This window comes from Martes martes, assembly GCF_963455335.1.
Source record: "Martes martes genome assembly, chromosome: 1".
NCBI classification, from domain to species: Eukaryota; Metazoa; Chordata; class Mammalia; order Carnivora; family Mustelidae; genus Martes; species Martes martes.
Window position 1 is genome coordinate 208,951,888 of NC_137888.1, and position 26,036 is coordinate 208,977,923.

Here is a 26,036-nt window from a genome sequence, read left to right on the forward strand (position 1 = left end):
CAACCAAACAAACCTAGAGTGACTCCCTCACCACCCCCCCCCCCGCCTGACTCTTTAGGTGACAGTTACAGTAACAGGAGGGGTAACATGATGTATATATTGTAATACACTTTTACTTAATTATTCTATTAATAAATAGTCCAGATCTTTACATATCAATACATGCCACCCTTTGTTTTAAAAAAAGTAGGTATGATAATGAGTTTACGCAAGCAATTTTCTAAATAGACAGTTGGATTTTAACCAATTTTGCCACCGAAACCATGAGTAAAAACTCAGATTGCCAAATTACAACAAACAAACAAACAAACAAATTATGTTCTTTTCAAACAATTTCTTAAGATTTTTATCATCACATATATTGAAGAAAGAATGTACAAAATGTTTTGCGGTAGGATTTGCTAATAATACAAACATCCCCGAAGTCATCATCAAGATTCCTAACTGTGGGCAGTAGTGAGAGGCTCATGTTCCCCTCCCTGGCTCACCTCCGTCCCGCCCCTTCGATGACCGTTGTCCCCATGCTTTATTTATCCTTGATACCTTTACCGCCTCTTATTTTTCACTAAGCGGTGTTCTTTCAGTTTTCCTCCTTTGACCTTTCAGCAGGTAAGATCCACGGAACGACGGTGAAAGGTTTTCCAGTAGGTTTTTGCCTCAGTATGTTTCTGACCTGCGAGCACCTGAGGCTTCGGGGCTGGTCTAGGACTATGGGGTCCAAACCTCCCAGCAAGCTAAGTGGCCCAAGGCTTCGAGATTCTTTACATACAAATGAGTGCAGTTGGGGGGCGTGGTGGGCAGAAGACTCCCTGATGGCGGATGGTCCAAGATCCAAATGGAACCAGACTCCGCACTACCTACGGTGAGGTCACTTGGGTCCGTGTTTGTGAGGAAGGGTCACGGCTCCGTGAGTGGCCCGGCGGCCTCACGGTTCAGAGCGACGTCCTGGCAGAGACCAGGTTGCAGCCCGGCGCCCGAGCAAGGTCGACTCAAAGACGTGACCTCCGACCCGCTGTCACTCAGGCGAGCGGGGGCGGGGCCTCGCGAACGGCCCAATCAGGGGAGTCGCTGGAACCGTACGTGCGGGCGACGCGCTGTAGACGGCGGGGACTGGGTGCCGTCGCCGCTGTCCCGGCCGAGGCTCGCATCACCTCGCGCTGTCCCAAAAGGCTTGGAGAGCTTCCGCCACATCCTCTGTCGCCGTGAGCTCCGCCGGCCGCGGCAATCGCGTGGTGGTCGACCCGGTACCCCAGAAAGCGGGCAATGGTGAGTGTGCGGGGCCGGGAGTCGGGAAAGGGGGGCGGTGGGACCGGCTGGAACCGGCCGCGGCTGGACCAGCTTCCCCGCGGTGAACTCCGGGGTCTGGGGACCCGAGGCCGCGGATGGCGCGGCACGCAGCGCGGGGCCGGCCCGGCCGCAGGGACCCCCGCCATCCTGTCCGTTCCTCCATGGCCGCGTCTCCCTTAGATCGGGCGATGACCACAGGAAGGGTCATCAGGGGACAGTCATGCCTCGGTCTCCCGGGTTCGTGTGTGGGAGGTGCTGTGGTCTGTGGGGTCCCCTTCCCTCTCTCCCTGGTGTCCCCGCACTTTTCCAAACATTTGGGGAGTAGGGTCTCAAAGCCACGACCCTGTGCCCCCAACCTAGCTCTTCATGGGACTGGCAATAAATGCCTCAATTTCCAGATCTTTCCGTGTTTTCTGAAACGCCATCTTTCCTCTCCAGTTCAGAGCATCATTATTAACTATTTGTTCTCCGGGATGCATTTCATATTACGCAGTATTTTATCATTTATCCACAGAGCCATGGATGGCTTGTTTTAAAGATTTATTTTTGTGGATATTTTACATGAGAAGAAAGTGGAGAATAACCACCTGGAACTGTTTTATGAAATCTTTGTATCCCTTCCTCCCCCCACCCCCCCCCAGGATCTTTCCTGGACACTGACGTCCTGTCGGATGTCCTTTGAGTGGAGGTCTTCTTTAAAACTTTCCTGGGTGATCCGTCCTGTCAGCATTGCCCCTCCTTGCATTTGTCATTCTGAAAAGATTTATTCACTTGAGACTTAGCTTGGGAGACAGTATAAAGTATTTCCAAAACGGTGAATTTCAGAAAAAAAAAAAAACAAAAAAACAAAAAACAGTTTGTTCCCTTTTTTCTTCTAAGTGGGTACAGTAATATTCTGAGATCTGTTACTTCTTTCAGGTGATTTTAAATGGCATAGCAGGGCCTAGACCTGTGACACTAAGTATCCCAACCCAGTTGTTTACCAATCGATTTGTTTTCTTGGAAATAATGGACATCTTCATTTTCTGATAGTAGAAAGTTGGTTTTCTTGTTGAACTAGTACAATTCCTTAAAATTTTCTTTTCTCTTTTACACATAAACACTGGGTGTGTGAGATTTTGCGGGATTCTTGAACCCCTGGGTTTATGTCATTTAAATGATCAGTGGTGGTCCAGAGTGTTGTGATTGGGGAGCAGAGGCCTGAGGCCAGTAACTCCAAGCTGAGGCCAGCTCTGAGCTGGCAAAGGCACAGGGTGTTTGCGTAGGCCTAGATGTTTTTGCATGTCTGAGTTTTGCATCTGTGATACAAGTGTACTCAGAGGGTAATTTGTGTAATTTGTGTACTGAGAAACTCTGTGAGAGTCTGGAGTTCTGTCTCCTGGACAAGATGTTTATGAATTTGGGAGTTTATTAGGGTCACAACCTTAAACTGAATCTGACTGAGAGTTTCCTCATAGGTAATATTGGAAACCCTGGGGGAGGGAGTTCCCGTAAGCTGCCAGGAGGAAGGAGGGTGTGCGGGGCTCCCAGAGTCCGTTCCTGCTGGTTCTCCGGTGATCCTCCCCTCCCTCCTGCACCAGGGGCTGACCCCCTGTGGAGGTGCTCTCACCTGGGAATGTCTAGAGCCCAGCTTGGAAATGGGTTTCATTTCTGAATATGGGTTTTCCTTCTTAACTCTGGGTAAGCAGGCTGCTTATCTGAGCTGACTGGAATGTCTGCATTTCTTTCCTTGGCATTCTTTTTTTATCTGTTGAATATTCCAGTCCTTTCAGTCTAGTCTTCCTTAGTAGTTAGCAGTTTTATTTCCTGTCTGAATGGGTAAGATTTTTTATTTTTATTTCTCGGGCTTTGAAAATGTAAGTTGATTGAGAAAAATGTGTGAGGCAAGAAAATCTTGAATCCAAACAGAATTTTTATTCCTTTTAGGCAACAGTCTCAAGCTGTGAGATGGGCATATTGAAGTACTCAGGCACATTTTTCATCTTTATTATTATTACTTTTTAATATAAAGATTTTATTTGGGGGGCAACTGGGTGGGTTAAGCTTTCTGCCTTTGGCTCAGGTCTTGATCTCAGGGTCCTGGGATCGAGCCCCGTGTCAGGCTCTCTGCTTAGCAGGGAGCCTGCCCCCCCCCCCGCTGTTCTGCCTACTTGTGATCTCTCTAATAAATAAATAAAATCTTTTTTTTTCTTTAAAATTTATTTATTTGACAGACAGAGATCACAAGTAAGGAGAGAGGCAGGCAGAGAGAGAGGAACGGAAGCAGGCTCCCTGCTGAGCAGAGAGCCCCGTGCGGGGCTCAATCCCAGGACCCTGAGATCATGACCCAAGCCGAAGGCAGAGGCTTTAACCCAGTGAGCCACCAAGGAGCCCCTAAAATCTTTTTTTTTTTTTTAAAGATTTTATTTATTCATTTGACAGACACAAGTAGGCAGAGAGGCAGGCAGAGAGAGAGGAGGAAGCAGGCTCCCTGCTGAGCAGAGAGCCCGATGCGGGGCTCGATCCCGGGACCCTGGGATCATGACCCGAGCCGAAGACAGAGGCTTCAACCCACTGAGCCACCCAGGCGCCCCTCCCCTAAAATCTTTTTTAAAAAAGATTTTATTTTTAATTTTTTTCTGAAGATTTTATTTGAGAGAGAGAGAGTTAGCATGAGAGGGGGAAGGTCAGAGGGTGAAGCAGACCCCCTGGTGAGCAGGAAGCCAGAGCGGGACTTAATCCTGGGACTCCAGGATCATGACTTGAGCTGAAGGCAGTCACTCAACTAACTGAGCCATCCAGGTACCCTAAAGATTTTATTATTATTTTTAAAAGATTTTATTTATTTACTTGACAGAGAGATCACAAGTAGGCAGAGAGGCAGGCAGAGAGAGACAGGGGAAGCAGGCTCCCTGTTGAGCAGAGAGCTGGATGTGGGGCTCGATCCCAGGACCGTGAGATCATGACCTGAGCCAAAGGCAGAGGCTTAACCCACTGAGCCACCCAGGTGCCCCTAAAGATTTTATTTTATTATTTATTATTTTTATTTTTTTAAAGGATTTTATTTATTTGGCAGAGAGAGGTTACAAGTAGGCAGAGAGGCAGGCAGAGAGAGAGGGGGAGGCAGGCTCCCTGCCGAGCAGAGAGCCCAATGTGGGGCTCGATCCCAGGACACTGAGATCATGACCTGAGCTGAAGGCAGAGGCTTAACCCACTGAGCCATCCAGGCGCCCCTAAAGATTTTTATTTTTAAGAAATCTCCACACCCAACTTGGTGTGGAGTGAGACTCTCTCACTCTCACAAGAGTGAGAGTCACATGCTCTACTGACTGAGCCCACTGGACACCCCTCATTTCTCACATATAGACCCGTTTTTGTATGTGCAGGTCTCCAGGGAATTATGATGTTTAAAAGGCTATACTGTTTTTTAAGGCAAGTGAATTTGTTTTAATTGATGTCAGAAAAACTACCTGAGCTTATGTAAATCTTAAAAATCGTAGTAGGTTTCAGGGTTTAAATGCAGTCCCCTAATGCAGTGCAACATACTGTTCATTCCTGACAGTATCCGTAGTGTGAAATATGGCTGAGGGACAAAACTGTCCTTTTAGTTAGAGCATTGAAATTTTTCATTTTTTATGGGCTGCAGTTTTATACTGGCTAGTACTTAAAGAATTAGATTGTAGAATAATTTCCTGTGTAGAAAAGTTTAAATTAAGTTTTTTAAAAGATTTTATTTATTTGACAGAGATCACAAGTAGGCAGGCAGGCAGAGAAGGGGGAAGGAGGCTCCCTTCGGAGCAGAGAGCCTGCTGCAGGGCTCGATCCCAGGACGCTGGGATCATGACCTGAGCCGAAGGCAGAGGCTTTAACCCACTGAGCCACCCAGGCACCCCAAGTTTAAAGTAATTTAAAATTAAATTGAAAGTAGCAAAAGTTGAAAACACTATTAAGTAGTAAAATACAGTGTATATAAGTTTGTTTCTTTTATATTAATTGCATGCTAAGGATTACAATTCATAAAAAAACTAGTAGACCAGAAAAATTTTAAGATACGAAAAGACGAGAGTTCAGGGGTTTTTTGTTAGAGCATTTTGTGTTTACGGAAAAATTGATCACAAAGTACCGAGGTCCCACTTGACCCCTCTGCATCCACAGTTTGCAATATTTTTTACATCTCCTGTTCCTGTGGTGTATTTGTTACAGCTGATGGACCAGTAGTCCTGCACTGAAGTCCGCTGTTGATACAAACATGGACGTTTTGTGTTCAGTACAATCTGTGGGTTTTGGCAAAGGTACAATGACAAGTGTCTATCATTTCTTTTTTAAGATTTATTTACTGATTTTGAAGAGAGCACGTGCATGTGTGGGGAAAGGCGGGGTAAAGGGGAGGGAGAGGGAGAGTCTCAGGCCGACTCTGCTGAGCGTGGAACACGACACGGGGCTCCCTGCCAGGACCCTGAGATCGCGACCTGAGCCCAAACAAAGAGTTGGGCGCTTAACCGACTGCTCCACCAGGCATCCCGTGTCCATCATTTCTCTATCGTATAGAATAGTCTCTCGCTTTCCTAAAGATAGCCTGTGCTTCCCCTGTTTGTTCAGTCAGCCTTCCCTCCAACACCCCAGTCTTTCACTGAAAGGTCTTTTTACCGGCTCACTGTTTGGTCCCTTCCAGAATGTCCTGCACTTGGAAACTGCGTTTCACCTTGTCCGAGTGTCTTCTTTCACTTAATATACTTTAAAGTTTCCTGCTGGTGTTTTGTTCATTTTATCTTTTAGTTCTTTCGATCACTAAGCATTATTTGTCACATGTATATACCACAGGGTGTTTGCTCATTCTGCTACTGAAGGATATCCTGCTGAACTCTTGGCAGTTATGAATAAAACATCTGTAAACATTCCTTTGTATGTTTCTGTGTGAGTACGAAGTTTCGGTTCATTTGGGGAACTACCAAGGAGTATGATCATTAAATCCTTTGGTGAGAGTATGTTTAGTTTTATAGGAAACTGCCTGTCCTCCAAAGTAAGCTTACCATCTTCCTTTCCTACCAACAGTGAATGAGGATTCTTGTAGGTTTACAGCTTCACCCGGGTTCGGTGTTCTGAGTGTTTTGAATGGTATCCTTGTAAGTGTCTAGGGATACCCGTTTATGTTCTATTTATAATTCCCTGATGACATTTGAAGTTAAACTTCTTTTCATATGCTTATTTGCGGTCTGTGGTTTACAGTCTTTTGTGGTGTGTGTTCAGATCATTTGCCCATTTTAAGTTGGATTGTCTTAGTTTTAAGAATTCTTTGGACAGGGGCGCCTGGGTGGCTCAGTGGGTTAAAGCCTCTGCCTTCAGCTCAGGTCATGATCCCAGGGTCCTGGGATCAAGCCCCACGTCGGGTTCTCTGCTCAGCGGGGAGCCTGCTTCCTCCTCTCTCTCTGCCTGACTCTCTGCCTACTTGTGATCTCTATCTGTCAAGTAAATAAATAAAATCTTTAAAAAAAAAAAAGAATTCTTTGGACATTTTGGGTGTCCTTTATCAGAAACTGTTCTGTAAGAATTTTCTCCCTGTATGTGACTGTTCGTTTTCTTTTTTTTTTCAAGATTTTATTTATGTGAGATAGAGTGAGAGAGAGAGAGCACAAGCGGTGGGAGCAGCAGAGGAAGAGGGAGAAGCAGGCTCCCTGCTGAGCAGGAAGCCCGGCACGTGGCTGGATCCCAGGACCCTGGATCATGACCTGAGCCGAAGGCAGATGCTTAACCCACTGAGCCACCCAGGCACCCCATGACTGTTCATTTTCTTACCACTCTCTTTTGTAGAACAGGGTTTTTATTTTAATGAAATGAAACTTCCCATTTTTTTCTTTCATGGATCTTGCTTTTGGTATTGTATCTTAAAATATGTCAGTTAACCCGGGATCATCTCCTATGTGATCTTTTAGGAGTTTTTAACTTTAGATTTACGATATATTTTTGGTTAAGTTTTGGAAAAGGCATAAGGTCAGTGTCTAAATTCATTGTTGGTTTTTTTTTTTTTTTTGGTATGGATAGCCACTCTTTCTAGCACTGTTTGTTTAAAAAATTTTTTCTTGGGGCGCCTGGCTGGCTCAGTCCGTGAAGTATCTGACTCTTAATCTTGGCTCAGGTCATGGTCCCGGGGTCGGGACCCATGATCCCCACGTCGGACTCCACACACAGCACAGAGTCTGCTTCAGATTCTCTCTCTCCCTCTGCCCCTCCCCCTGCTCATGCATGCGTTCTTCTCTCAAATAAAATCTTTTTTTTTTTTTTAAAGGCTTTCCTCTATGTATTGCCTTTTTGTCCTTTGTCAAAGGTCAGTTGACTGTATTTTTGCGGGTCTGTAGGAAAACAGTTGACTGCTGCTTCCTTCAACCCTGCTGTGCTCTGTTACTGATTTTCAGAGTGATCTCTGCAATTGTTGGGGACTCCGTCAGATACTCTACATAGTAAACCATGCACTATGTAACTCACAGGTTTATTTTTTGCTTCCCAATCTATATAACTTTTATTTCCTTTTTTTGCCTTACTGCATTAGCTAGGTCTTCAGGATAATGGGGAATAGGAGTGAAGAGAGGAGACTCCTTACCTTGCTGGTTAGCTTACCAGAAAAGCAACTAGTCTCTCACCATTATTATCGTTGTTAACTACAAGATTCACATAGATGTTCTTTTTCAAGAACAGGAACTCCTCCCTTCTATTCCTAGTGTGTTCTCGTGTGTGTTGAGTTTTATCACGTTTTTTCGTTTTCACCTCCTTGTATTCCTGATATTAGTAATCTCTGTCTTCCTTCTCTTCTCACTTAGATTGACTCAACATTCACCAATTCCATTAATCATTTCAAAGAACTAGCCTTGGTTTTCTTGATATTGTCTCTTCATTTCTCATAACTCATAATGTCTTTTATAAGTTTAACCATTTTATTTTCCTTATTTTTATTGAGATATAACTGACATGTAACATTAGTTTCAGGTGTACAGCATAATGGCTCGGTATTTGTGTATACGGGGTGAAATATTTCCACAGTTTAAGTCTAGTTAACATCCTTCGTTGCACACAGTTACAGTTTCTTTACTTACCATAGAACTTTTAAGACCTACTCTCTTAGCAGCTTTCAGATATTCAGTGTTAACGGTGTTAAGAGCTGTGGGTACCATGTCGCATGCTGCATCCCGTGACTTACTTTATTCCCGGCAGTTTGTACCTTGGGACTCCCTTCACCCATTTTCCCCACCCTTCACCTTTGGCAACCACCAGTTTGCTTTGCATATGAGTTTGTGGTTTTGTTTTAGTTTTTATTTTTATTTTTTATTTTTTTTAAGATTTTATTTATTTATTGGACAGACAGAGATCATAAGTAGGCAGAGAGGCAGGCAGAGAGAGAGGAGGAAGCAGGCTCCCTGCTGAGCAGAGAGCCCGATGCGGGGCCTGATCCCAGGACCCTGGGATCATGACCTGAGCCGAAGGCAGAGGCTTTAACCCACTGAGCCACCCAGGTGCCCCTAGTTTTTATTTTTTTATAGGATTTATTTACAGAGAGAGCTTGTGTGCACGCACGGTGGTGGTGGGGGGCAGAGGGAGAGAGAGTCTCAAGCAGACTCTGCCTAAGCACGGAGCCGGATGTGGGTCTTGATCTCACGACCCTGAGATCATGACTGGAGCCGAAACCAAGAGTGGGATGCTGAACCGACTGTGCCACTGGCTCCCCTGTGGTTTTGTTTTCAGATTCCACGCATAAGTGAGATCATACAGTATTTGTCTTTCTCTTCTGACTTTCCCTCTTAGCATAATACTCTCAAAGTTTATATGTTAAAAATAGTAAGACTTTGGGGTGCATCAGTGGGTTGAGCCTCTGTCTCTCGATTTTGGCTCAGGTCGTGAGATCAGGCCCTGCGTGGGGCTCTGCACACCTGGAGCCTGCTTAAGTTTCTCTGTCTCCCTCTGCCCTCCCTGCCCTCTCTCTGTCTCTCAGAAAAATAAGGGCAGGGCACCTGGGTGGCTTACTGGGTTAAAGCTTGTGCTCTCTCTCTCTAATAAATAAATAAAAATTAAAAAAAAAACAAGGGCAATATTTTATTCTTTTTTATGGCTGAATAAAATTCTATTAATATAAATCAGTTTGTCCATTGGTGAACACTTGTTTCCATATCTTGGCTATTGTAAGTAATAATGCAGTGAACATGAGCTGCTTGTATTTTTTTGAGTTAGTTTTTTCCGATAAATACCGAGAAGTATTATTGGATTACATGGTCATTGTATTTTTAATTTTTGGAGGACTCTCCACACAGTGTCCATGGTGGCTGCACCAATTTACATTCCCAGTAACAGTGCACAAAGGTTCCCTACATCCTCACCAACACTTGCTATTTGTCTTTTTGATGCCAGCCGTTTGGACAGGTGTGAGGCGATAGCTTGTTGTGGTTCCTTTCCCTGGTGATTATGACATAGAGTACCTTCTCATGTACCTGCTGGCTGCCTGTGTGTGTTCTGCAGATAAATATCTGTTTAGATCCTCTGCCCTTTTTTTTTTTTTAAAGATTTTATTTATTTATTTGACAGAGAGATCAGAAGTAGTCAGAGAGGTAGGCAGAGAGAGCGGGGGAAGCAGGCTCCCCGCTGAGCAGAGAGCCCAATGCGGGGCTCGATCCCAGGTCCCTGAGATCATGACCTGAGCTGAAGGCGGAGGCTTTAACCCACTGAGCCACGCAGGGACCCCCCCCCTTCCATTTTATTTTTTAATTGGGTTCTTTTTTTGGTGTTCAGTTTTAGGAGTTCTTTATGTATTTTGGATATAACCCCTTGGGTATAACCAGAGATACGATTTATAAATAATTTTCTCCCATCGAATAGGTTGCCTTTTCATTTTAAGGATGATTTCTTTTGCTGTGCAGAAGCTTTTTAGTTTGATAAAGACCCACTTGTTGACTTTTGCTTTTGTTGTCAGATCTAAATAGTCATCTTTAAGATTGATGTCAAGGAGCTTACCACCTGTTTTCTTTCTTTCTTTCTTTTTTTTTTTTAATATATTTGACAGAGAGAAATCACAACTAGGCAGAGAGGCAGGCAGAGAAAGGAGGAAGCAGGCTCCCTGCAGAGCAGAGAGCCCAATGCAGGGCTCGATCCCAGGACCCTGAGATCACGACCTGAGCCAAAGGCAGAGGCTTTAACCCACTGAGCCACCCAGGCGCCCCTACCACCTGTTTTCTTCTGGGAATTTTATGGAGTCATGTCTTACACTCACATCTTTAATCCATCTGGAGTTGAGTTTTGTCTATGGTGTAAGAAAGTGGTCCAGTTTTCCCAGCACTGTTTATTGGAGAGATGGTCCTTTCTTCCACTGTAAATGTTTATTTCCTTTGTTGTAAATTAATTCACAGAGTGTGGGTTTATTTCTGTATTCTCTGTTCTATTCTGTTGATCTGTATGTCTGTTTTATGCCAATGTCTTACTGTTTTGATTACTAGGGCTTTGTAACAGTTTGAAATAAGAGAATGTTATGCCTCCAGATTTTTCCTAAGATTGCTTTGGCTATTCAGGGTCCTTGTGGTTCCGTGCAAACTATAGGATTGTTTTATTTCTGTGGAAATGCCATTGAGATTTTGACAGGGATTGCATTGAATCTGTAAATTGCTTTAGATGGTGTGGATATTTTAACAGTAGTAATTCTTTCAATCCACCGAGCATGGAATATCTTTGCATTTATTTTGTGTCATCAGTTTCTTTAATCAGTGTCTTACAGTTTTCAGTATATACGCCTTTCACCTTTTTGATCAAGCTTATTCCTATTCTTTTTGATGCAGTTGTAAGTGGACTTCATTTATTTATTTTAAAAAAGATTTTATTTAGTTATCAGAGAGATAGTGAGCACAAGCAGGGGGAGCAGCAGGCAGGGGACAAGCAGGCTCCCTGCTGAGCAAGGAGCCCAATGGGGGGTTCCATCCCAGAACCCTAGGATCATGACCTGAGCTAAAGGCAGATGCTTAACCAACTGAGCCACTTAGGTGTCCCGTGGACTGTTTTTTAAATTTTATTAAGTTTTTCATTTTGATTCCAATATAGTTAACCATATCTTTAAAATATTTTTATGGAGTTAAGGTGGATTGTTTTCTTAATTTCTCTTTCTGATCATTTCTTATTAGTGTAGAGGAATGTAACCATTTTTTTGGTGGAGTCTTTAGAATTTTCTGTATACAGACATTTCCCAACTAAATGATGATTCAGCTCAAGATTTTTTGACTTTTTGATGGTATGAAAGCAACACACATGCAGTAGGAACCATGCTCTGAATTTGGATTTTTCCGTTCTCAGTATGCAGTTCCGTGTTCTCCTGTCCTGCTGGGCAGGAGAAGCAGCCGGCTGTAGCTTCCGGTCAGCCCCACAATCGTGAGGGTAAATGACTGTTACAGTTAAAACCCTTCTGTCCCTATACAACCATTCTGGTTTTTTCTTTTTTTTTTTTTTTTTAAAGATTTTATTTATTTGACAGAGATCACAAGTAGGCAGAGAGGCAGGCAGAGAGAGAGGAGGAAGCAGGCTCCCTGCCGAGCAGAGAGCCCGATGTGGGGCTTGATCCTGGGACCCTGGGACCCTGGGATCATGACCTGAGCCAAAGGCAGAAGCTTAACCCACTGAGCCACCCAGGCGCCCCAACCATACTGTTTTTTACTCTCAGTATGATATTCAATAAACTACATGAGAAATTCAACACATTGTTAAAAATAGGCCTTGTTGGGCACCTGGGTGGCTCAGTCAGTTAGGCGTCTGAGTCTTTATTTCTGCTCAGGTCAGGATCTCAGGGTCTTGGGATTGAGCCCTGTGAAGGGCTCTTTGCTCAGCAGGGAGTCTGCTGGAGAGTCTGTCTTGCTTCCCCTTTGTCCCTTCCCCCAAACAAATCTTTTTTAAAAAGACTTTTAAAAAAATAGGCTTTGTAAAAAAAAAAAAAAAAAAGGCTTTGTGTTAGATGATTATACCCAGCTATAGGCTAATGTGAGTGTTCGGAGTATGATTAAGGCAGGTGACACTAAGCTTGGATGTTCATTAAGTTAGGTATATTAAATACATTTTCAGTTTTTTAAAAAAAAGATTTTACTTATTCATTTGAGAGAGTGAGAGCACATGAGCTGGGGAGGGGGGCAGGCAGAAGGAGCACACTCCTCACTGCGCTGGGAGCCCAGCTTGGGGCTTTGGTCCCAGGACTCTGAGATTATGACCCGAGCTGAAGGCAGATGCTTAACCTTCTGAGCCACCCAGCTGCCCCTACATTTTCAATTTAGAGATATTTCCAATTAATGATGTATCACTACATAACACAATCATAAGTTGAGGAAGATCTGCAGAATATCCTATCATCTACAAACAGACCACTTTACCTCATTTTTTCTAAACTGGGTACCATTTTTCTTTTTCTTGCATAATTGCCCTGACTAGAACTTTCCAGCTTTGTGTAGTGGGCATCCTCCTCTTGCTCCTGATCTTAGTGGAAAAACTTTCAGCTTTTCAGCACTGAGTATGAAGATATCTGTGAGCTTGTCATGGCCTTTATTATGACCTTGATTATGCTGAGGTATTTTCCCTGTACACCACTTTGTTGAAAGTCTTTATCATAAATGGATATTGAATTTTGCCATATGCCTTTTCTGCATCTGTTGAGAAATCATGACTTTTGATCTTCATTTTGTTAATATGGTTTATCACATTGATTTGTAGATGCTGAAGCATACTTGTATCATGGAATTAATCCCACTTGATCGTGGTAGATGATCTTTTTAGTGTGTTGTTGGACTCACTTTGCTAGTATTTTGTTGAGGACTTTTGTAGCTTATGTTCATCTGGGATACTGGACTGTAATGTTCTTATGGCATCTTCTGGTATCATGGTAACACCGGCCTCATAATATTAGTTTGGAAGTATTCCCTCCTATTTTTTAGCAAGAGTTTGAGAAGGATTTGGTATTACTTTTTCTTTGAAATGTTTGGTAGAGTTTACCAGTGAAGCCATCTGGTCCTGGACTTTTATTTGTTGGGATGCTTTTGGTTACTGGTTGACTCTTTTTACTAGTAATCAGTCTGTTCAGATTTTCAGCTTTTTCGTATTTCAGTCCTAATATGTATTTTGTTTCTAAGAGTTTATCCATGTCTTCTAGGTTGTCCAATTTTTTGGTGTATAATTGTTCATAGTAGTTGCTTATGACCCTTCGTATTTCTGTTGTACCAGTTGTAATGTCTCCTCCTTCATTTCTGATTTTATATATTTGAGTCGTCTCTCTTTTCTTTTAGACTCTAACTAAAGGTCTATCCATTTTATTTATCAAAAAAACAACTCTTAGTTTCACTGATTTTTTTTCTATTTTTAATTTGTATTTTGTTTATTTCCACTATGATCTTTGTTCTTTCTTCTTCTAGCTTTGGACTTCATTTTTTCTTCTTTTTTTAGTTCCTTGAGGTATAAAGTTGGGTTTATTTGAGATCTTTCAATGTAAGCATTAATTGCTGTGAACTTCCTTCTTAGAACTGCTTTTGCTGCATTTTTTGACATGCAAGTTTTGACATGCAGTATTACCATTTTCATTTATGTCGGTATTTTTTGACTTCTCAAGTTGATTATTCTCACCTGTTGGTTGTTCAGTAGCATGTTATTTCATCTGCACATATTTGTGAATTGTCCAGTTTTCTCCTTGCAATTGATCTGTAGGCCCACCGTTTTGATTAGAAAAGATGGTTGATGTGACTTTAATCTTCTTTAGTTTATTAAGACTTGTTTTGTGGCCTAATATATGATCCGTTGTGGAGAATGTTCTATGTGCGTGTAAGAATGTGTATTCTGTGTATTCTGTTGCTTTTAGATGGAAATGTCTGTTAAAAATGGGTCATTTAAATTCAGTGTTTCCTTACTGTTGTGTTTTTTTTTTAAGGATTCCATTTATTCATCTGACAGAGAGAGATCACAAGCAGGCAGAGAGAGAGAGAGAGAGGGAAACAGGCTCCCTGCTGAGCAGAGAGCCTGATGTGGGACCTGATCCCAGGACCCTGAGATCATGACCCGAGCCAAAGGCAGTGGCCCAACCCACTGAGCCATCCAGGTGCCCTGTTTTTTTTTTTGGTCTGGATGATATATCTAATGATGATAGTTAAGATATTAAAGTCCCCCACTATTATGGTATTGCTATTTCTTCCTTTAGGTCTGTTAGTATTTGCTTCATATATTTAGATGCTCCTATTTTAAGTGTATAAACATTCACAAGTATTATATCCTCTTATTCATGCCTTTATCATATAATGACCTCCTTTGTCTCTTAGAGTCTTTGTCTTAAAGCCTATTTTGTGTCAGGCAAAATAGCTAGGTTTTTTTTTAAAGATTTTATTTATTTATTTGACAGACAGAGATCACAAGTAGGCGGAGAGGCAGGCAGAGAGAGAGGAGGAAGCAGGCTCCCTGCCAAGCAGAGAGCCCGATGTGGGGCTCGATCCCAGGACCCTGGGATCATGACCTGAGCTGAAGGCAGAGGCTTTAACCCACTGAGCTACCCAGGCGCCCTGTTCATTAACATTTTAAAGTAATTATTGGTAGGTATGTACTGATTGCCATTTTGTTCACTGTTTTCTGACTCTTTTTGTAATTTGTTCTTTTCCTGGTATCTTCTTTTGTGATTTGCTGATTGTCTATAGGACTATGTTTGGAGTCCTTTCTCTTGTGTGTGTCTGCTACAGGTCTTTGTGATTACCATGAGTTTACTAGAATAGCTTATATTTATAGTAATCTGATTCGATAACAATTTGAGTGCATTCTAAAACTCTTCATTTTTATTCTACCCCATTTTATGTTTTTGATATCACAGTTTACATTTTTGTGTCTCAGTTAACAAGTTAGTGTAGTTATTTTCATACTTTTGACTTTTAATCTCAACTTCATATGATTAACCTCCAACCTTTACATTAGTCTGAATTTCACTACATATTTACCTTTTATGGTGTAATTTGTACTTTCATATTTTCCTGTTACTGATTAGCATCCTTCCATTTCAATGTAAAGAAGTCCCTTTTGGGGGCGCCTGGGTGGCTCAGTGGGTTAAAGCCTCTGCCTTCGGCTCAGGTCATGATCCCAGGGTCCTGGGATCGAGCCCCACATCGGGCTCTCTGCTCAGCGGGGAGCCTGCTTCCTCCACTCTCTCTCTCTGCCTGCCTCTCTGCCTACTTGCGATCTCTATCTGTCAAATAAATAAATAAAATCTTTAAAAAAAAAAAAAGAAGTCCCTTTTGCATGGCTTGCAAGGCCAGTCTACTGGCAATGAACTCCTTTGGCTTTTGCTTCATTGGAAAACTCTTATTCTCCAATTCTGAAAGCTTTACTGAGTTGAGTTTTCTTGGTTAACAGTTTTTTTCCTCTTTTTAAAAAATATTTTATTTATTTATTTGTCAGAGAGCATGAGCTAGCACAAGCAGGGGGAGTGGCAGGCAGAGGGAGAAGCAGGCTCCCCGCTGAGCAAGGAGCTGGATGTGGGGCTCGATTCCAGGACCCTGAGATCATGAACTGAGTTGGGAGTTACCTTGTACATAACACGTTTATTTTCTCTCTCTCTCTCTCTCTCTCTCTCTCTCTCTCGCTGGTTTTAAGTGCCTCTCCTTATACTTTAGCTTTGACACTAAGTGTAGTGCTTCTTGGTGTGAGTCTCATTGGGTTCATTGTATTTGGAACTCTCTGGGACTCCTGGATCTTGCTGTCTGTTTCCTTCTCCAGGTTAGGGAAGTTTTCGGCTATTATTTAAGTTTTTCCTCCTTTCTCTCCTCTTTGGGAGTCCAATAATGCAGACGTTGGTCAGCCTGATGTAGTCCCATAAGTCGTCTTCACTCTTTTTCGTTCCTTTTTCTTTATACTGTTCTGATTGGGTAAGTTCTACCCTGTCTTCATTTTTCAGTTCAGTTCTTCTTCAACTCTGTGACTTCTGTTTGGTACTTTGTTTTCTTCTGCTTGTTGGAATTCTTACTTTTTTCATCCATTCTTCTCCTGAGCAAGGTGAGCATTTTTATCACTGTTATTTTGGACCCTTTATTGGATAAATTACCTGTCTCCTTTTTGTTAAGGTCTTTTTCTAAGGTTTTATATTTTGCTTTTTGGGGAATATATTGTTCTGTTTGTTTGGTTTCCTTGACACTCTGTTGGTTTTTATGTGTTAGATAAAACAGTCCCCTCTCCCAGGCTTGAAGGAATGAACTCATGGAGGAGAGCCCTTTGTTTTTTCTCAAACCTTTGTGATCGTCCAAGGCGGCTATTTGTAATTGCTCCCGGTAACTGAGGGTGTGCCAAGGCCTACAGTGCCCCAAGAGGAGGATCTCTGTCAGCATCTAGATTCAGGCTGATTAGAAGGCAGACCCTCGGGCAGCAGCTTTTAAAATTCGCAACATAACTTCTTGCAGGTGAAGACTGGGAGATGGACAGTTCTGCCTGCTTCCTCCGCTCTGAGCCGTGAGTAACAACCAGTTAGGACAACGAGTTAGGAATGGTTTCTTTCTTCGGTCCCAGCCCATTGACTGTAAGCCCTGCTGGCCACCAAGGGCAGGGTGTGAAGGGACTCCAGGGCATGTCTATAAGCTTTTATGTTGGACATTCGTATGGCCTGGGGGGGGGTGGAGGCAGGACAGAGGGAGCACGGGAAGATGGTGCCCACTTGTGAGAAGCTGGAGGAGAGACAGTGAAGTATCCTTCAAACGGAGAAGGTGCTTTGAGGCCAAAATCAAAACAGGCCACTTCATACAGTTGACAGAGTTGTATTCAGGGTAACTGATTGACGGAAGAGCGGTCAGAGGCTGGGCCACGGCAGCTGCACAGTTATTCTCCACAAGCCCAGGCCTCAGTCCACAGATTTTATAGAGGAAGGGGACACACAGAGGGACACTGTAGTGAGATCAGAGGGCTGCACGTACCTCAGAGAGCGTGCGTGCCGCTGACTGACTGCTGACCTTTCATCGGTCTTGGGGCACCACCTATGTGCCAGGAAGAGGGCTGACAGTGTTATCTCTGACAGATGGATGGAAAGGCAAAGCAATTCTCCCCTCATTCCGGCCTCGGTGGGCATTCCTAACGTGTGTATATTAATCTCCAAGGGGCCAGGAACACGAAGCCCAGCTTTGGAGGGCCAAAGCTGGAGTCAGTATTGGCAGCCCTCCCACACTGCTATCTTCTCCAGTTTCTGGTCCTAGGTGTGTGTTTAATTAGAAGCTTGCCCCTTAGATCACAGCTATGAAGATAAACGGGCCTCTTTCACAGAGACTGGGTGCCTTTCTTTGCTGTGCCCTGGGAACGGTGGTGGCCAGTTAAGAACTTTCTCCATTTGTTACAGTCTCGTGGGACCCACGGGCGTAAGCCCCCTAACCACCAGAGCCAAGCAAGCGAGAGGTGTTTCCTGGGCAGCAGAAATTTTCTGCAAAAATCAAGAGTGTCCGGCAAGGGCACATGCTCCTGGGAGATACCGAAGAGCTGGAGGGAGACAGAGGAGGAGCACAAAATTGTCTGTTTCGGGAGAACATTTCAGTAAGCCCTTAGATGTGTGTTAAATTAGATGCCTGCCTTTCAGGCTGACACTTTAAGATGAGCAAGCAAGACTCGTGGTGTTTTTTTTTGTTGTTTTGTTTTTTTTTTGGTTTGGTTTGGTTTGGTTTTAGAGCAGGGAGGGGCAGAAGGAAAGGGAGAAAGAGAATCCTAAGCAGGCTCCATGCCCATCTCACAACTTGAGCTGAAATCAGGAGTCAGATGCTTAACCGAATGAGCCACCCTGGCACCCCTCAAGCAGGCCTCTTCAACAAAAGTCGGGGTGCTTTTCAGTCAGCTGCCTCTATGCTGGGTCCTGGGCTGGGTGAGTCTGCACACGTGAGCCTTTTAATAACTGTGTCAGTTTGCGTAGCCTTCTTGGTCCCATGGATGCAGGCTCCATTGGCTTTCAAAGGTAGATGTTTGGGGGCTCATCTTCAAGTTCAGGTCTTAAAAGTTGGTACCAGATGTGGGGTTCAGAACCTTCACTCCTCGGGGAGAAGCTTGGGATTCTGAGTTCCCTCCTGATTGTGGGTTGCTGCACACGTTGTGGGTGATTGTGGGAGGGGTTTATGGCAAGATTGTGTCTCAGCCTCTCTGACCTGCTTTCCTGTGGGTTGTTTCTTCATTCAACAGCGTGCAGGAGTTGCTTAGCTAGTTTTGGGGGTTTGGGTTTTTCCAAGGAAATTATTCCATATGTAGGTGTAGATTCAGTGTGTCTGTGGCAAAAAGTAGGTAGAGGGTCGTTCCATGTCACCATCTTGAATTGGACTATTTAATCTGCTTAAGGTTTGTTCTTTATTGTTTCCTCAAGTAGTTGCTTACATTATTGTCAATTTTTTTTTTTTTTTGCCTTTGGTTTATTTGTTCAGCTGTATAAATTTCCTTCTAGGCTGCTACAGTTGCTACACCAGACAACTTTTACTAAATTCTATTTTCATATCATTTCAAAATAATAATGATTTCTTCAGACTTTTTTGATCCCAGTATTTGGAAGTTTTTATCTCCATGTCTTTGGGGTTTTCCAACTACTGATTTCTAGATTAATGCTGCTGTTTCCTGAGAACATATTTGTAGGATTTCTGTTGTTTCAAATTTAAGGTGTTTTATAGCCCAGAAGGTGGTTTGTCTTGGTGAAGGTTGCATGTGCACTTGAGAAGAATGGAGATTTGCTGTTCATGGCATAGGCCATGGATTTCAGTGAAACCTGTTGCTCATTGGTACTGTTCAATGTAACTAGTCCTTCCTGATTTCTTCCTGCTGGAACTTTCGCGTTACTGATGTGGGGTTGTTGACGGGTCCATCTTTTGCCTAACATATTTTGCTATTCTGTTATATACACAGAAAGGGTTATTACATTTTCTTGGAGATTTGACCCAATGATCATCACGTGATTCCCTCTTTATCTGAAATTTCCTTGCTTTGACGTAGGCCTCGTCTGAAATTAATATGCTCTGGCGGCTTTCTTTTGGTTACTGTTGGTGTGGTGCATCTTTCTCCCTCCTTTTACATGTGTTTGTGCCTTTATCTTTAGTTCTTTTTAATGTGCTGTTATAGCATTCAGCTGTAGGATTTAGACCATTGATGTTTAAAGTGGGTATTGATAACGTTGATGCTTTTTACTCTTTCTTGTTGTTGTCCTTGTTTCTTTTGTCTTCCACCATTTTTCTGCCTTCTTTGGCTTTAATTGAACATTTTCTCTCTTCGCAGCGTATCAGTTATAGTTTCTTGACTTTGTTTTCCCAAGTTTACCTCATGTCAGAGTGTTCCTAATTTTTCCCTGGCCCGGGTAACATTGTCATTCATTTCACTTACCCAAAAGCTTATTACTGAATGCAAAAGTGAGGTCAGATTCGTTAGTAAAAGAAAAGGTATTTTACCTTCATTAGTTTCTTTCCTAATGCTCTACCTTTCTTATGTACCTCCCAGTGAATTTCTTTTCATGTTCTTTGAAAAACAGGTGTACTTATGTCAAATTCCTCAGTTGTTGCCTCAGAAAGTCCTTGTTTCTTTTTCATTTTTGAAGAACAGTTCTAACAGCATTGCAGGGTGTGGTGGTTTACTTTCAACACCTTAAGTGTTTCATTCCAGTCTCTCTCTTGCTGAAAAGGTTTTGGAAAGAGGTCCTGTTTAATTCTTACCTTCGTTTCAGTGTGACTGAGGTTTGTTCCTCCTGCCTCCCCTCCCACCCCTGGCTTCCTCCACTATATTCTCTTCGTTTTTTCTTTTTCTACAGTTTGAATAGGATGTGCTTGAATTTGCATTTCCAGTTGTTTGGGGGGGTTTTCCCCCCTTCATTTTCCCTTTTGTGTTCTCTTAGCTTCTCTCGAATGGTAGGAAGATACAGTGATTATCGCTTCACTTTTTCTGTTCCTTTCTTTCTTTTCCATCAGTTAGTCCCATTTTGTGTATTTTATCCTTGTCATTATTCCAAAGTTCTTGGAGAGCGTGTTCTTGTTTTTTTTTTTTTTCCTGTTTGCTTAGGCCCCAGTGAAACAGAGTCTTCTGAGGACAGGCCTTGTTAAGAATAGAACATTCTGGGCATATTTCAAAATAGCTTCTTTTCGGTCTCCAATTTTGAAGACTGTGGTTTGCCCTGTGTCCTCAGTTCTCTGGGGGAATCTAAGAAGAGTTGTTTCATTTTAAGTTTTTTTGCTTTTTCCTTGTGAGGGAGAGACTGCTTCTGAGTTCATTATTTGACAAACCACCACCAGGTCTCTGGCTCTGATTTTTGGTGTTTGATGCTCACAGCTTTGAAACTCATCCCTCCTCCTCCCTCCTTGGTCCGCTTCTATCCAAGACAGGGAGAAAGCCCAGTGCTTCCTGCTTTGGCAGCGGCAAGAGGTTCCGTTCATACAGGCTCCTGCCCTTGTGTGTGAACCTTTAGTCCACTCACAACCTCAGAAAAAAAAGTCTGCCTGCTTTTCCCTGGTCTCTCAAGCCATCTCATGCCAGCGTGAGAGGCCTGCCTGCCTCCCCGGAGACCTCAGTCGCGGAGTGAACGCGCTTATCCCCTCTCGGCAGTACCTGGTGTCCTCAGCTAAGGGATTCCTGGACTCGGGGGTTGGCTGTGGTGCTTCTGTGCACCATGTCGCAGCCCATAAATGAGAGAAAGTGAGAGGGTCGCCTCTAGAGGGGCTGGTCGGGACCTTCCTCCTGAAATTGGAGCGTGGAGATTTTATGTTCTCTTGGAGGAGAGCACTGCTGAATCCGTTATTTACTACTCATGAACAGACTCACCATCAAACCATGGTGGATGTTCGTGAACTCCCTCGTGACCCGCAGCTCTTAACGTATTCGTCAAGGTTAGCGTGGGCCAAGGACACTGTTACAGTTTGACCAAAAAGAGTTCTTCTAGCACCTCCTAACTTCAGTGTCCTAAAAAGTGAGAAGCAGCCCTGAGGCTCATTGGACGGGGTTTCTGTGGGGACCTCGGAGCTGTCGCTTCTGAATAACTTCTGGCTCCGTGAACGGGACAGAGGTAACGGAAAAACGGGGTGCGGTAAGTACCGCACCGGTGCAGAGTACGGCTTCTGCACAAGAATACTTGCCTTTGTCCAGCTACGCCTGACTACCTCTGACGGCCTGGAGGACTTCCGGCTGACTCAGAAAGCTGATCCTTATTACAAGTTGCATTTCCACAGGCCTCCGGGACTCTCGTGGTTGGTGGTGGGACTAGAACAAGCTTCCAGTTCTTCCCTGTGTTTTATTCATTAAAACCTCGTGCAGACTCAAGCCCGTGCGTCATGGAGTGCTGAGTTAAATGGTACGTAAGAAGGAAGGAGATGAGAGCATCTTTCTCAACGGGAATTAGTGTGCTTAAAATAACACTTGTCTCATTTGTATAGCATTTCGCTCCTTTCTCCAGGGTGCTCTAGACCCCCCCCATTAGAGAACAGTAACATTTAAAGTGATCACAGTAATGATGAGTCAGTAATTTGCATGTGTTCATGATACTGTTAAATGTTTGAGGAAGTGGGAACAGAAAGTAAATTCTCATGACCAAGACATAAATGTTTGGAGACCACAGAATCACATACATAACACAACCTTTCTATATAAATTGAGTATAAATCCCCAGTGCTGTCAGACTCACGTATGCTACTGTGAACATATTTGGGATGTTTTAGGATTCAGTGACCTTTGAGGATGTGGCTGTGAACTTCAGCCTGGAAGAGTGGGTTTTACTGGATTCTTCGCAGAAGAAACTTTACAGAGATGTGATGCGGGAAACCTTCAGAAACCTGGCCTCAATAGGTAAAGATGATGACATTCTTACTGAACGTTAGCAGTTAGAGAATAAGTATTTCTTGCCCATCAGTCTTGTTCTAACATGTGGGAAAAGAGTACATTAGTAAGCTAAGCTCACATAGACCTAAAATCTAGTAATTTTTTATAATTTCTAAAAACATGGAATTATTTTTCTCCATTTGCATTTTAGGGAAAAAATGGGAAGATCATGACACTGAAGATGGGTACTATACGCAGGGGAGAAAACTAAGGTGAGTCACACAGTATAGCAGTGTCCCACGTGGGAATCCGACTATGGCATGAATTTTTCTTTTAAAGATTTTATTTATTTGACAGAGATCACAAGTAGGCAGAGAGAGAGAAGAGGAAGCAGGCTCCCCGCTGATCAGAGAGCCCGATGTGGGGCTCAATCCCAAGACCCTGGGGTCATGACCTGAGCCGAAGGCAGAGGCTTTAACCTACTGAGCCACGTAGGCGCCCCTGGCATGAATTTTTTTAAACCAAATTATTCAGAGGTGCCGGTGGCTCAGTCAGTTCTATGTCTTCCTTCAGCTCAGGTCATGATCCCAGGGTCCTGGGATGGAGTCCATCTCAGGCTCCCTGCTCAGCCTGTTTCTCCCTCACCCTCTGCTTGCCACTCCCCCTGCTTGTTCTCTCTCTGTCAAATGGATAAATAAAATCTTTAAATAAATCCCAAAGTGTTCAAATTTATTCTTAAATTTTTTTCACTGAAAATATTTACTTAAATAGGACATAAGTGTTCAGTGTTTGCAAGACTATCCACTTGGAAACAGCATAAAGAAAAACCCTGTATGTTGAGATGCCTGGGTGGCTCAGTCTGTTATGTGCCTGCCTTTGGCTCAGGTCACGATCTCAGGGTCCTGGGATCAAGTCGTGCATCAGGCTCCTTGCTTTGTGGGGAGCCTGTTTCTGCCTGCCACTCCCCCTGCTTGTACTCACTCACTCTCAGTCTCTAATAAACAAACAACCCTGTATGTTAATAATCTTTGTTTACATGATAGCTGTGGTCAAGTCCTATTTATGGAACATTCAGGCTATTAACTTTTCAAACAATTCAGAAAGGGCAGGAAACCTTCATTTTGCTGTAAATTATAGAAAATGTAATTCTAATATCCTACTAATATGAATTACCAAGAAATCATTAATATATTTCTCATTTTTTACAGAAGCCATATGGTAGAAAAACCTTATGAAAACAAAGAGGATCACTGTGGAGAAACCATCACCCAGACTCCAGATCTTATTCTGAACAAGAAAACGCCTTCTGGAATAAAACCACCTGAAGGTCCTCAGTGTGGAGAAACCATCACCCAGACTCCAGATCTTAATCTGAACAAGGAAACGCCTTCTGGAGTAAAGCCATGTGAATGTAGCGTGTGTGGAAAAGTCTTTGTGCGTCATTCATCCCTTAGTAGGCACATCAGATCTCACACTGGACATAAGCCATATGAGTATCACGAATATGAAGAGAAGCCATACAAGTGTAAGGAATGCGGGAAAGCCTTCAGCTACCGCAAATCTGTTCACAGACATGAAAGGACTCACACTGGAGAAAAGCCCTACGAATGTCAGGAATGTGGGAAAGCTTTCACGTGGCTCACGACTTACCGAAGACACCTGATAACTCACACAGGAGAGGGACCTTACAAATGTAAGGAATGCGGGAAGGCTTTCAGTTGTTCCACTTCGTTGCGAACACATGAGAGAACTCACACTGGAGAGAAACCCTATCAGTGCACACAGTGCGGTAAGTCCCTCAGGTCCCCTCTGGGTCTGCGGATACACGAAAGAAATCACACTGGAGAGAAACCCTATGAATGTAAGCAGTGCGGGAAAGCCCTCAGTTGTCCCAGCTCCTTTCGAAGACATGAAAGGACTCACACTGCAGAGAAACAGTACGAATGTAAGCAGTGTGGGAAAACCTTCAGCTCTCCTCTAGGTTTGCGGATACATGAAAGAATTCACACGGGAGAGAAGCCTTATGAATGTAAGGAATGCGGAAAAGCCTTCATTTCCCTGTCAAGCATTCGAACCCACATGATCACACACACTGGGGATGGACCTTACAAGTGTAAGGAGTGTGGGAAAGCCTTCATTTGTCCCAGTTCCTTTCGATCTCATGAAAGGACTCACACGGGGGAGAAACCCTATGAATGTAAACAGTGTGGGAAAACCTTTAGTTGGCCCAGTTCCTTTCGAATACACGAAAGAACGCACACTGGCGAGAAACCCTATGAATGTAAGGAATGTGGCAAAACCTTCATTTATCGCACAACCTTTCAGGGACACATGAGAAAGCACACTGGAGAGAAACCCTATAAATGTAAAGAGTGTGGGAAAGCCTTCATTTCTCCCTCAAGCGTTCGAACGCACATGATAATGCACACTGGAGACGGACCTTACAAATGTAAGGAATGTGGGAAAGCCTTCAATTTTCCCAGTTCCTTTCGGATACACGAAAGGACTCACACGGGAGAGAAGCCCTATGAATGTAAACAGTGTGGTCGAGCTTTCAGTTGTTACACGTCCTTTCGGACACATGAGAAAACGCACACTGGAGAAAAACCCTATGAGTGTAAGGAATGTGGAAAGGCCTTTATTTATCGCACTACCTTTCGAGGACACGTGAGAATGCACACTGGCGAGAAACCGTACAAATGTAAAGAATGTGGAAAAGCCTTCAGTCGTCCCAATTCATTTCGAAGGCACGAGAGATCTCATACTGAATAGAAACTTCCCGAATGTAAGCAGTGTGAGAAAAACGTCAGTGGACCTTCATCCTCACATGTGAAAGCCCACTGGAAAGCAGTCCAACAAGTATAAGAAAGCCTGATACAAATGAATCCCTATGTAATGTACCAGAAAACTGTAACCTCAATTATTATAAAAGTTATAAATATATTGTCTTTATCAGTGCCTCATTCTTAAAGTGGATGTCTGGACTGTGGATATTTACTACTTAACTTTCAAAAATGAACACTGAGGTGAGATAATTCTGTAAGTACTCTTACTACTGTTGTTTAAAGATTAATAGATATTTGTTTTCTCCTTAAATCAGTTAGTAACATTTTTCTCTTTCAATTTTGGAGTTTGATCCATGGATGAATCGAGGTGGTTTCTAAATGTGCAAGTACGTTTAATTTTAAAATAATGGTTTAGAATTGTTGATAAATCACATTTTGGTATTTGTTGGGATCTTCCCACTGGCCGCCTCTGTCAGCTATTGGATACCCATTACCCGTCAAATATTCCATCTTTCTTAGGAGAAAACCAGTTTTTGTCACCCGGGTAATGTGACATTTTCTAGAATCTGTTCCCTTTGTGATTCTACCTGTAGCCTCACTTGCTTGAGGTTTTGAAGGCCGGAGTACTGGAGGCATTAGGTTTCAGAGCTGCCAGACAGACAGACAGACAGACAGAGAGAAGCTGTATAGGAGCTTGGAACGTACCTGCTTGCAACCTGTCTTCCTGATCGCTTGCCCTGCCAGTCAAGAGTGCCCTCAGAACCACAATTAATTGCCCGACTTCCATTTCTCAGAGGTACAGGTTTCCACATACACCTTCACAAGTTCTGCATCAAAGATCCACCACGGTTTGGATTTTCCTGCCAGCGCTCATGCATCCAGGCGACTAACTGGAACTTTCATGGTTGGGAGTATTCTCTGCTGCTCAGACTCTCCTCTCCTCTGTACTGTATTCATTTAAGGTCTAATTTGTGTGGTAAACTCCTTGTTATGGTGATACTGCTAGTGACCACGTGTTCCTGATTCCACTGCGATAGCTACAATGATGCCATCCAAAAGAACCACCTTGGACTTCGGTCCTCTGCTGTGCCGCGACACTGCTGCGACAGTGAGAACTGGCCCCTCCCTCGTATCAGGCCGATCATGGATGTTTGCCTTAGTTCACAGCTGTGTGTAATTCCTCAGTATGTCTTCAAGTATGTTTGTATGTGATTAAAAGCAATGCCT

General features: G+C 43.3%; 1 protein-coding gene across 1 annotated transcript; it reads left to right on the forward strand.

Moving 5' to 3' along the window:
• The first annotated feature begins 1,082 nt into the window (after positions 1–1,082).
• Positions 1,083–26,036, forward strand: LOC308348904 (uncharacterized protein). Its single transcript, XM_080813346.1, has 5 exons — positions 1,083–1,266; positions 21,438–21,559; positions 21,924–22,050; positions 22,235–22,295; positions 23,232–26,036. The coding sequence occupies exons 2-5, from the start codon at positions 21,557–21,559 to the stop codon at positions 24,793–24,795; spliced, it is 1,755 nt and encodes a 584-aa protein (XP_080669472.1). The 5' UTR covers positions 1,083–1,266; positions 21,438–21,556; the 3' UTR covers positions 24,796–26,036.

Coding starts and splice junctions, on each gene's coding strand:
- LOC308348904 (XM_080813346.1), top strand. Junction 22,051..22,234: donor CAGAAACCTGGCCTCAATAG/GTAAAGATGATG, acceptor TTTGCATTTTAG/GGAAAAAATGGGAAGATCAT. Junction 22,296..23,231: donor ACGCAGGGGAGAAAACTAAG/GTGAGTCACACA, acceptor CATTTTTTACAG/AAGCCATATGGTAGAAAAAC.